The sequence below is a fragment of the Terrapene carolina genome, unplaced genomic scaffold (genome assembly GCF_002925995.2).
Source record: "Terrapene carolina triunguis isolate 2854851 unplaced genomic scaffold, T_m_triunguis-2.0 Scaffold30, whole genome shotgun sequence".
NCBI lineage: Eukaryota > Metazoa > Chordata > Testudines > Emydidae > Terrapene > Terrapene triunguis.
This window is the reverse complement of record NW_020664381.1, coordinates 608263-620725: the sequence shown is the minus strand read 5'-3', so window position 1 is coordinate 620725 and position 12463 is coordinate 608263. Positions and strand designations below refer to the sequence as shown.

Below are 12463 nucleotides of genomic sequence, written 5' to 3'. Positions count from 1 at the left end.
TCTCAAAGAAACACACTCTGGGTGCCTCACAGTAGCTGCCATGCTATTTCCAACTTCTTTCCCGCCCCCCTCAGAGTGGAAGGCAAGGAGTGGTTAATTGAGGAGCTTGACTTACCGATCTGTCCAGCACTGTAGGGACAAAATCATATCCAATCCCCTCCACCTCATATGTTGTCTTGTCAGTCTTATTCAGTTCTTCAGGCTGAGCAAGAATGGAGCCCTGGGGATCGACGCCAATAATCTGGAGAAGGGGATTTCAGATTTGGCTACCGTTGCACTTGTTTTTTCAACACATAGCCATTAAATCAAAGTGTTATGTTAGGACTGTTACCTCACAAAACGGTCATGCCGGCCATGCACATACAGGCCGTAGTCATTGAAATAAGTCTTTTTTTCCAATCTGTCCTTCTGCAAGTTGCCTTCTGCAAACTGCCTTGTTGCTCCTACCCCATAGCAACTCATCCTACTTGGTCAGGGTGTGAGACATTGTAGGGGAAAGGCACAGCTCATTCTACGCAGATTTTGTTTAGCTAAATGGAAGGTGTTTGCCCTGATCCCACTCAGAAGTCAGCTCTCTACCATTTTGTACCAGGAGCAAGCAGAAAGTCTTCTCAGTGTAACAAGGCACTACTGTTAAAAGCTAGTGTCCTGTTTCCATCGGAAAATGGAAAGCAGCCACCGAGAGTCATAAGGTAACAGACAGGAACAATATGTGCCTATTGAGGGACACACAGATTTGCATGTCTTGGGGCAAGTTTCATTTGGCCAGAAATTCAGTGATCCCAGAGAATTACCCCTTGTAAAGTCAGTGAACAGAAAGTGCAAACATCTTTTGGATACAAACAGGTGTCCAGAATATACACAGTAGGGAGAACAACATTTTTCAATATGGGCCATACGGAATTTGTGGTTTAATTTTCAGGATCAAACTCTGACTTGGGTCACACGTGAAAAGAGAATGCGGTAGCTTCCTATGCTTTTTGTGAACAGCTCAAAACTACCACCCAGCTCAGAACAAGCAGATGTGTCCCAGGTAAGGATTAAAGCACCCCAACAAAGATGAGAAAAATGGGATTTATTCCCACAAGGAACTTTGCAAGTCACTTAAGCTAGAAATAGTTACTAAGATGCTTTAGTTTGCCACTTACTTTGCAATCTGGGCATTTCTCTTTCAGCTTTCTTGCAATGCCAGTAATGGTGCCTCCTGTACCAGCTCCAGCCACCAGCATGTCTATTTTTCCTATTTTAAGTGCAAGGAATCAAATACCACCTTGAAAACATCCATTGGGATTATAGATAAAAATCTTATTGCAGATTAGGAATGCACAAGATGCATGTCTCTCTCCAATGAAAGCGCATTTAATGTCAGAAAGGTGACAATGTAAAGTAGCCGTTTACCTCACAGCAGGTGTATTCAGAGACCTAACTTCAGCCCTTGTTCCCCCTTCTCCCCCTCGTTTAGTCCAACAGGGCCCAGCTTTGTGACAGCCTTTTGGGCATTCTGCAACACCCATGTTTTCAAGGCTTTGGAGAAGGGCTGAGGGGTGTGTGTGTCTTATTTGCCATCTGTGGATTTGTTTTATGATGTTTGGTGGTAGATGTTGATCTGTCCTTATTCTAGCTCTTTTTGTGCATTAATAGAATAATCAGGACTTGGCCAACAATTATTTTATCTGATTGTCTTTAAATGATTTATTACCAGAAATAAAAGAGCACTTCACTAACTCCTGGGCACTTATATAAAAAGTGTTGCTTACAAATAAAAAACATCCCAAGAAATAGGGCTTGATTCTGATCTCACACAGGTGAGATTTCATTGACTGAAGCAATGACATCAGACTTACACCTGTGACAGTGAGATCAGAATAAGGCCCATTGACTTTACAAGATGGATTGAGAGTCAAGATGAGGTCTGAGATCAAAATGAGGCTTCAGTGATAGTAAAACCACCTTTGCGCTTGTAAACTGAGGAAGTCTGACATGGAAAGCATGCATAGACAAACAAACACTCATTATATAACTGCACTTTACATGCAGGTCATCGTCACTATCTACATCTAATATAGGGCTTTGTTACTTTAAATACAGAAATCCCACTGAGAAGCTAAATATGAGGTTTTATGGCACAGACCAAGAAACGTGATGTGCAAGCTCCCTCTGCTGGCTCCAAACACAACTTACTGGTAAGTATGAATACAATTATGCCATGGTAAAATCATGCATAATTCCTGGCACTGTGACAGGAAAATAAATAATGTCATGCTCAGGTCATGGTAACCTTGTGGACCGCGTTGCTGCGCATTAACAGTCTGTTAGCTCATTTTGATTTAGTCCTCTTTGAAATGGGACTAGATCCAAGTGAACTACCGTACTGTTAATGCACGGCAACTGGATCCACATAAATGGCAAAATTCCTGGTTCGTGACAGTGGTGATCATTGACACAATCATATCCTTACGGAAAAGCTTGGTTCCTAAACTATGTGTACTCCTGAGGATACCACCAATTGAGGAATGTCTTGTGATGGGGTAAGTGGACCTTACACAGAGTTTTAGTATTAAATTAAATTGCATTTAAATGAAAGATAAATAAAAAAAGGATCAATAAAAACCTCACATGCTCAGTTTAGATTAAGAACTAAGAGTCACGCCTTTTTAAAAACCACTTCCCATTCATGAATACTCAAACTCCCTAGCTCTTCGACTCCTCTGAGCTATGCAGACTTCTTTATCTAGGGGTCATCACTTTGCCTGGCCGGTCACAGTCATAGAAAGGTAAAAGCAAAAGGTTTTTTAAAAAAATATTTTTTAAAAATCCCACACTTCTAACTAGATGGGTCTCATTTGAATTACATAAACTTTACATAAACTATCTCAGAGCCTCTGCAATTCTATACCCCCGAGAGCCTTGATCTGCTTTCCACAGGGGGATGTGATTAAAACAAGAGCACTCCAGAGGTTAATTCAAAAGAGTGCTAGCAGAAGAATTAGCGTACCTTCACACTGCTGCAGGATCTCCTCTGCTGTAGTGTCATAGTGTGCCAAGGGGTTACTGGCGTTGCGGTACTAGATTGAAATACAATGGAAAACATATTGAACCATGGAAACAGCTCATCAAAATCAAATCCTGAGGAGCAGGTCAAAAAAAAAAAAAGGACCAGTTTTGTTCAAGCCCCACAACAACACTATAGGCCCCACCAGTTTCTAAATTGTTCAGCCATTTACCAATACTTTCTACCTTGGCCTGGAAGAGATTCCTGCAACTGCTCCAATTAAAGCAAGTGGTATTTTTGTGCTAAGGTCCCCAACATCCCTGAAAGCCAAGGGCAATCTGCCTGTGGGATTATCTTCTGTAGAAGTTTGAACTCTCTACAACTCCGATATGCAGAATTGCCAACCTAGCAGAGAACATTACCTTGGTCTTTCTGTAACCTATGCTAACACAGGGTGGTTCTTTCAGGGTGGATAAGAATAGATATATATTAAAATTATGTATATTTTTATTTAAAATCAGATTTAAATTAAATCTCTCTTTTTAAATAAACATTTGAAATTATGACAACTTATGTTAAGGCCTAAACTTACTATAATTATCAATATCACTTGAAATAAATTAGAAATGTAATATTAAGCAGTATATGGTTGCTGCCAAAGTTTTAAAGAAAGTCAAACCACTGAACTAGTGGAAGTCACTTGGCAAGCACCAGAAACCAGAGTTTGAAGTGCTAAATCAGCTTTTGATAGCAGTGGCCTCTTCTACGGGTACAAGAGTATTTTCTTCATTTCAGTTTATTCAACTAGTTCAGTTCACTGACTAATTCATTTAAAGTTGAGAAACTGACTTGGAGCTGAAAAAGCAGAAATGTTTGTTTTCCTCTTCTGATCAATGAATAAAAACTAGGTGTGAGAAAACGAGATTTACTACTTCTAAAATCTTGAGGGATATGGTGACCAGAAACAATCAGTTCAATTCACTAACTACAGATACTTCCCTTGTTTAATAAAATCAGTTAGTTGTAAATGCAAACCATATTTTACAATTTTTTCTTATGTATCCAGCACATTTAAAGTAGTTTTATTTAACTAACAAAACAAATGCTATTTTGCACATTTTTAATTCAATTCCAATTTCCATCCAAATAGAGCTCGACACAAATCACAGGTAAAAGTTAATCTAGTAAATAAGAAATGCATCATTCCATAACATAATAAACAAAATGTAAAAATTAAGCATCTGAAAGTACGTTAAGTTATGCACAATTATTAAGCAATTATAGTATATTGTCCTAGTTAGTAAAAAGAAGACCCAAGTTTAGTGCAAAAGCTATATTTAATTGTAAACCAACATATTTTAATGGCCACCAACTAGTGAGAATCAATTTTTCTTTAGGAAAATAACCAAAAAGTACAACTACAAAACAAGATTCAAACTAAGGATTTAAATCAGTATTTCTGGTTTGCTGATTTAAATCATGATTAAAATTGTTGATTTAAATTGCTTCAATTTGAAAAGCCAGTTCACCCTGGGCTTTTTGTGCCACTCTAGTGGCACAGCCACATTTAGACATTTGTGATCTGCTACTTTTGTTGAGCTACGGAACCTGGTAAGGCAACAGCAATTCATACTTTTAGATCCAGAGATCCCAGGTTCAATCTACACGTACCCTCAATCCAGGGCTGCTGTTACTCTTATCTGTGGAGTGCAGGAAAAGGACATTACCAATATTTCTCTCTATCCCACATATGCACCTCAGTTGTTCAGGACCTTACCTGGTCTAGGATATGGGAATTGGGGATTTCATTTTTCAGTTGCCATGCTACTCCCACATGAGATTCAGGCGAGTCAAATCTGGCAGTAGTTGGGGTCCTCACAATCTCAGCACCAAGAGCTCTCAGAATATCCACCTGAATCAAACAGAGTCAAAAATCTCCATAGGCACAGAGACCCTACTGGTATGCCAGAGGATGAAAAAAACCAACTATAAAACTTTATATAAACAAGAGTGTGCATCTCTTCCATACCCACTGCTTAAAGTCTGTATCAATTCAATCCCCAGAAGCAAAGTGTTTCAGAACAGATGCCCCATACAGGTTAAACGCTGTCCTCTCTGTCTCGGTTTTTTAAATGTCTAGTGGCCTGAAACGTATGATCATTGTTGTTTGCCTACAAGGACATACATTTGTCACTAGTTTGTAACCTGCATTTTCAGCTCAACCTAGTTGAAGATCCCCCCTTCCCCGCAAAATCTAATCAGTTCTGCCGGTGGAATTACAGAGCTAAAATAATTCTTATCAACACGGCCAAGCAACACTGTCCCATTCCCACAACTCATGTTTTGAAAGCTACATGATGGATTTGACCTGAAAACGTAACATTCAATGGCAAATAAGAAAGGAGCATTTGGCTACAGTCTGCTTGTCTGGAGTATGAATCTAGGACTCTCACATTTCTACATACCTTTATTGAGTGTGTAGTGAGGTGTTACTCAGTGCAAAGTATTAAAAACATGTACACACCAGCTACCTTACAGACTAGTAAAGACACACCCAAGACTCCCAGTGCCATAGCCTAGAACCACCATTTTATTTCCAATGATTTGTACAGTGCCTTGCGCACTAGGACCCACTCTTGGTTGGCTCACAGACAGCACCATAATAAATATGTTAAAAATAAGTGCAGTGATTTCAACATATTATGCAGTACACCTCCACTTAGATAGCAAAGTGGTAGAACCCTTAACATAGGCATCCCCTTATGCTTGCAGTCATACCACGAGAAGTGTGATCATTTGAAAAAGTCATTAGCTAAGGAGGGTTGGGTGTAGTCAGTGTTTAAGCAACAGGCCTCCAGGGCAGATCCAGGTGCTGCAGGATGTGGTGTGGGCAATTCAGCATGTAGCACTCTTCCTTTCACGTCCAAACTTTGCTCATGTGCCAGCAGAGTACCAGAGGGCACCTCTCCTGCTGGAGTCACTGTCTTTTCAGAGGACATTGAAAACAGAGGTCCTAATCATTTGTGGTCATTAAAAATCTCATGTCGTTTTCGTCAAGAGTAGTGATGTTAGTTCCAATGGCCTCGCTTAGTTCCACTTCAGTTTTGTCTTCTACTACAGTTACTGTAGTTTTAGGTGGGCCAAATTTTTTTCTTCACTTGTTCTTGATTGTTGTAAAATATAGGAAATATAGGCAGATTTTAAGCTACTTACACCATCTCAAGCCCTCGAGTTGGCTGAATTATAACAATGGGGAAAGCAGTTCTCATCTGTGAAGTTGGTTGGGCACTTTGGGATCTCTGTGTGAAAGGCACTATTTAAATGTATCAGTTGTAATGTTCAGGTACCTCTTCCGGCTACGTAGTGGTTTTGTACCCCTAGGCCTGCCTGGGCGCAACAGCTGCGAAGATTTCACACACCCAAGACTTGGGAATGGAAAATTCTTAAAACAGCTGTGTCAATGCATAACCTGATGCCTCCACACAGGAGGGCCCTAATGCTTGTTGGTTCAAAGAGTGAAATGTAGGCTGTAAGAACAAAAATTAACACACCAAGAAGCCTGTGCATAGTGCCTAGAGCTTAATCATGAACACTCAGCATTGTTTTCTTTGCCATCCAGCCTAGCACTGGTGTAAGGGAACTACCTAGACCAAGATCATCTTATTCCCATGGCGAGGTTATGTGCTGCTCTGAATTTTCTCTTCCAAATGGATACCTAAAAATTGAAATCAAAGGAGCAGAGGCTTGATCCCGCCATCCTTACTCAGGCCAACCTCCCTCTGACTTCAGTGGGAGTTCTACCCAAGTGAGCGGTGCAGGATTGGGATCAAGCGCAGCAAGACTGAAGTCATGAAGGCTAGAAACTTATTTTTTTCCACTGCTGCTACAGTGAAGGATTCCATATTGATCTATTCCCCTTTGTCGTTAAAGCTTCCTCAGCACATATGGATCCAAATTTCCTTAAGCTGAGGAAAGAACATATTTGCTTTGTAGCCACTTGCCATCATTTCCCACTGTGTAACACTGCTCTACAGCCAAAATGCTTCTGAAATAAATGTAGTCAAACTTTACTAATTCTGGGTCACTGAGAACGAAAATGATGCTTAAAATTGTTGATTGGCTCTAGTTTTCAAGATATGCTATTGGGTCAGTATATACGACCCTTGACTTGGGAATGGCAGAGGATAAGTGAGTTATAGAGGGAAGGGATCTCAATTTAAACCAGAAATGACTAAAATACATCTTTGACTGGATCTATGAATAAATCTATGACTGGGTTTGGACAGTACTTGCTTTTTAGGCAAAACAATGAATGATGCAATCTGAAGCTGGTATTGCGTCATACATGATATGAATTGCATCATGTTATTCCTAGAAGTCATGGATGATGCAATCATAACGAAGCTTACATCACTCTGCTGAACAAATTGCCCTATATCAGCTCTAGAAATCATACAGTGTCGTGCTCTCTTATTTGTCAGTGTTTGATTTTGCAAAGGGACCCATTTCTGTTTAGCCAAAGTGAGCAGAGATGCCTCGTACTTGTGTGAACAGTGCAGATAACTTCTGCTATGTTTGTGGTGAAGTGACTTTTGCATTACAAAAGCGCAGTATAACCACTATGGTTAAGAAAGCCTCTCACCTTTATTTTGGCTGCAAAATTGGAGATCAGGACAAGAGGTGGGCCCCACACATATGCTGCAACACTTGTGCAACAAATCTTCGCCAGTGGTTGAACAGGAAAAGGAAATCTATGCCTTTTGCAGTGCCAATGATTTGGAGAGAGCCAACAGATCATACCAGCAATTGTTACTTCTGCATGGTGCCTCCAGTTGGGAAAGGTGTGTCAAAGAAGAAAAAGTGGACTGTGCATGATCCAAACATTCCATCAGCTATACGTCCAGTACCCCACGGAGAAGGACTGCCGGTTCCTGATGCACCAGAATCATTCTCACTTGAGTCAGACGAGGAAGAGGAAGAGGATGAAACTTCTGGTCCTGAACCATCAATGTGTCAGGACCCACATTTTCTCCCATCCTCCTCCTCTGAACCACACCTCATAACACAAGGTGAACTGAATGACCTTGTCAGGGATTTGGAACTACCCAAGAGTAAGGCAGAGCTGTTGGGCTCCAGACTACAGCAGTGGAATCTCCTGGCAGGTGATGTTAGGGTTTCCATGTTCCGTGACCGTCAAAAGGATCTTGTCCCATTCTTCTTCATGGAAGGTGATCTTGTAGCCTGCAACAACATGGATGGTGTGATGGCAGCCCTCAACATCGTTCACGATCCAGATGAGTGGAGACTGTTCATTGATTCATCGAAGACGAGTCTTAAAGCTGTTTTACTGCATAATGGCAATGTTTTGCCATCAATTCCAGTTGGTCATGCAGTCCATATGAAGGAAACCTAGGACAACATGAAACAACTTTTGAGGTGCATAAACTATGACCAACATCAGTGGCAGCTTTGTGGCGATTTGAAGGTTGTTGCTCTCTTGCTTGGTCTGCAGACTGGATACACAAAGTACTGCTGTTTTCTCTGCGAATGGGATAGTCGTGCAAGAGATTCCCACTACATCAAGAAAGACTGGCCACTCCGACAGTCACTGGAGCCTGGGAGGAAAAGTGTTCAGCATCCACCACTTGTTGAATCAAGGAAGATTTTGTTACCACCCTTACACATCAAGTTGGCTCTGATGAAGAACTTTGTCAAGGCCATTGACAAAACAAGCAGCTTTCAAGTACCTCCGTGGAAAATTTCCAAGGGTAAGTGAAGCTAAGATAAAGGAAGGTGTCTTTGTTGGTCCTCAGATTCGTGAACTTCTTCGAGATGATGCATTTGACCATGCACTGCGTGGCAAGGAAAAGACGGCATGGAAAGCCTTCCAGTTAGTGGCAATAAATTTTCTTGGAAACAACAAGACAGACAACTACAGGCATACAAAAGCCTTGGTTGCAACATGTCACTAAAGATACATTTTTTGCACTCTCATCTAGATTTGTTTCCACCAAACTTTGGAGCAGTGAGCGACGAGCACGGCGAGCGATTTCACCAGGACATTGCAACAATGGAGAAACGCTATCAGGGCAAATGGAGCCCATCAATGCTTGCAGACTATTGCTGGACAGTGACAAAAGATGCTCCATTTAATGAATACAAGAGACAAGCCAAGAAGCGCCGAGTAGACACTGAATAGGACTAAACTATGTACAGAATAGTTTTTTTGCCTTTTGTTTCATAATAAGTTTTATTTATATAACCCTTTTGCTGATTTTTAAAGTGTTACATAAACAGGACAGGTGAAATATCATGTAACGCAACCATAAACACATGAAAAGACCTAGGTTTACAATTTATGATTAAAACTCTACTAGCTACACAATATACATAGACATAAAATGTAAAAACTTAAATATCTTAGAAACAGTAGCCAGTTATTTTAATTGTCATATTTGAATTCAGCACATCAAAATACATAATAAATAGCACATTTTATCTCTGAAGCAGACGTCTCAAAAACTGTAGACCAGTGTAATCTGAAACAATACACTGCAATGTAGCACCCTCTCTCCGGTCTCACCACTCTACATAGAACATGATGTTAAAGCATCCAGTTCTTCAGCTGTCTCCACTGGCTTCTCTCAGACCCTCCATTCAATGACAGTCTTTCCATAGATTAAGTATCACTTCAATTTTCTGCTCGCACTTAAAGTCTTTCTTGTCACTGACATGAATACTTTAAAAATTCCTACACTCAGTGGTGCTACAGCTACTGGCAGCTTCACCTCTATAACGTCTGCCTTTTTGCTTTGTGACTGGCCTACCAATATTCCCCTTCAACATTGACAGCAACCCCCTCTGCCCTTCCCCCTCCTCCAAGTTTACACATATACTCTGACCAATTATTTAAAAATATCTGACACATGGTAAATTTGTTTGCAGTGCCTCACTATCCAATTTCACAGCCAAAACGATGGCATCCTCCTCTCATTAGGATCTGAACATATTTGGACAAATTTATTTTTAATTATTGGCAATACAAGTAGTTCTGACCTTCTCCATGCTCATTTTCTCTGGCATCACAATGATGCAGCGGTAGCCTTTCACTGCAGCAGCCAGGGCCAGCCCAATTCCTGGAAGCGGAGAAATACAGAGTATGTTGTAAGAGAAACAAAACCACAGTGGTAGCTTCTGCATGTCCCAGTTTTAAGAGCTGTTCTCTGCAGGCTTGAATGGGGTATCACTGCAGAGACTAAAAAGGAAAAGGTTGCTGATCTCCAAGATAATTGGAGAGCAGGACGGTCTGCTTTAAAGGCACCATTTGGCTCAACCCCAGACCAGAGCCATCAACAAGGCGAGCAAAGACAGGGAAATTTGCAAGTTCATGTTGCTGGGTTTCCCAGCCTAGTTTTTCTTCTGCCCCACCTCTGCCCACATGTTACAGATGTAGTTTGGGAGTGAATAGAATTTCATAGATTAAAGCCAGAAGGCACCATTAAAATAATCTAGTCTGACCTCCTGCATAACACAGGCTGTAGAACCTCACTCAATAATTTCTACATCAAGCCCATAAGTGAGGATAATTCTAACAGAAGGTAAAAATTTGCACCTTTTTTCAAGGCTGAATTTATCTAGTTTCAGCTTTCAACCACTGGACCTTGTTATGCCTTTGACTGCTCAATTAAATATCTGTTCACAGATCTCTTCCTCAGGTAGGTACTTGTAGATTGGGATCATAGATTATTAGGGTTGGAAGAGACCTCAGGAGGTCATCTAGTCCAATCCCCTGCTCAAAGCAGGACCCACACCAAGTAAATCATCCCAGCCAAGGCTTTGTCAAGCTGGGCCTTAAAAACCTCTAAGGATGGAGATTCCACCACCTCCCTATGTAACCCATTCCAGTGCTTCACCACCCTCCTAGTGAAACAGTGTTTCCTAATATCCAACCGAGACCTCCCCCACTGCAACTTGAGACCATTGCTCCTTGTTCTGTCATATGCCACCACTGAGAACAGTCGAGCTCTATCCTCTTTGGAAGCCCCCTTCAGGTAGTTGAAGGCTGCTATCAAGTCACCTCTCAACCTTCTCTTGGATAAATGAAGCTCAACCTGTTAGTTTTTCTCTCTCTCACCTTAAGGCATGTTTTCCAGTCCTTGAATCATTTCCTGTAGCTCTCTTCTGAACCCTTTCCAATGTATCAGATAGGGCTGGCCAGAAAATTACAACTCCATTTCATGCACAACGTCAAGGTTTTGGAATTTGTTTTCTTTCCATATCAGAGCAAAAAACTGAGACCCTTTGAATTCCCCACCCCCTTCCGCTCCATTAAAAAGAGCCACCTCACAATAACCAATTGCCCAGTGGTCAGAGCACTCACCGGGGAAGTCTTCTTGCTCTCTCATGTTGGAACTGTTCCACCTTGTATAAATAATTAAATATACATTGTGCCAGAGAGCCTGGTGGTTAGAACACTTGCCTGGGATGTGGGAGATCCAGGTTCAAGCCCCTACTCTGAATCAGTAGCCATTAGGTATTCTGGGGTGGGTTTCTCTGAGGAATTTTTGTTGAGACATACACTTCAAAAAAGTTTGGTTTTGAGAAATCAGTTTTCTGATGAAAATACGTTTCATTGAAAAATTCGCAACCAGCTCGTCAACATCCATTCTGAAGTGATGACACCACAACAGGACACTGTATTCCAACCATGGTCTCACTAACGCCCGATACTGAGGTAAAATCTGACCAACACTGACAACCAGAAAGACATTCTAAACCCCAAACTCTATTACCCTACACTTAAGAGATTAACATGAAAGTGCTGCAAATGTCAAACTAGGGAGCCAGGTGCAGCGGAAGTGCGGTGTAGGGGAGAGGAGTAATCCTATCCCTTCTTAGAGAAATTAGCTATGGGCAGAGGCCAGGAGTGACCGGCAATTCCCTGTGCTGCTGTGACCCAAGAACCCTCTTGATGCCAACCAGAAATGAGGTGCAGGGAGGTTACCCTGATTCTGGGATGTACATTCTGGTTCACCAAAGAATGTCATGTCAGGTCTCAAATGAAAGTTGGTGTCACACTGGTCACAAATATCCCTGTGAAATACATGTACAGATACTATGTAAGGAGTTATGTATGTATACTGAACATATGTTCTTAAAGTCTGTATCAAGGCTGGTGAAAAGCTGGTTTTCTGTCGAACAGGAGATGTCTCTGATCTGTCTAGTCTCACATAAATTGAGTATCGTCTCGTTCACAACGGTTCCCCTATCACCAGTCAGAACTGAATGCAAAGGAAGGATTGTAAAAAAGAACTAACAGGAAGAGAAACACAGCAGAGGCAGAGAATCTTATCTGGAGGTGCATAACAAAGGTTTACTTGGGTATATCTGGGAAGGGGGCAACTGGAACACCCAGACATCCTTCACTGAGGAAGTAAGAGGACAGCACTTTTGCTTTCTGAAAAAGGGGTC

General features: G+C 41.3%; 1 protein-coding gene across 1 annotated transcript in view; it reads right to left on the bottom strand.

Moving 5' to 3' along the window:
• Positions 1–12463, bottom strand: part of LOC112119829 (cystathionine beta-synthase-like) — a 56908-nt gene that overhangs the window by 12245 nt on the left and 32200 nt on the right. Inside the window, exons 6-10 of the mRNA XM_024218633.2 lie at positions 10049–10128; positions 4770–4904; positions 2996–3065; positions 1149–1240; positions 116–241 (exon numbers count right to left, since the gene is read on the bottom strand). Of these exons, the coding sequence (XP_024074401.2) occupies positions 116–241; positions 1149–1240; positions 2996–3065; positions 4770–4904; positions 10049–10128 (503 nt within the window). The remainder of the gene's footprint in view (positions 1–115; positions 242–1148; positions 1241–2995; positions 3066–4769; positions 4905–10048; positions 10129–12463) is intronic.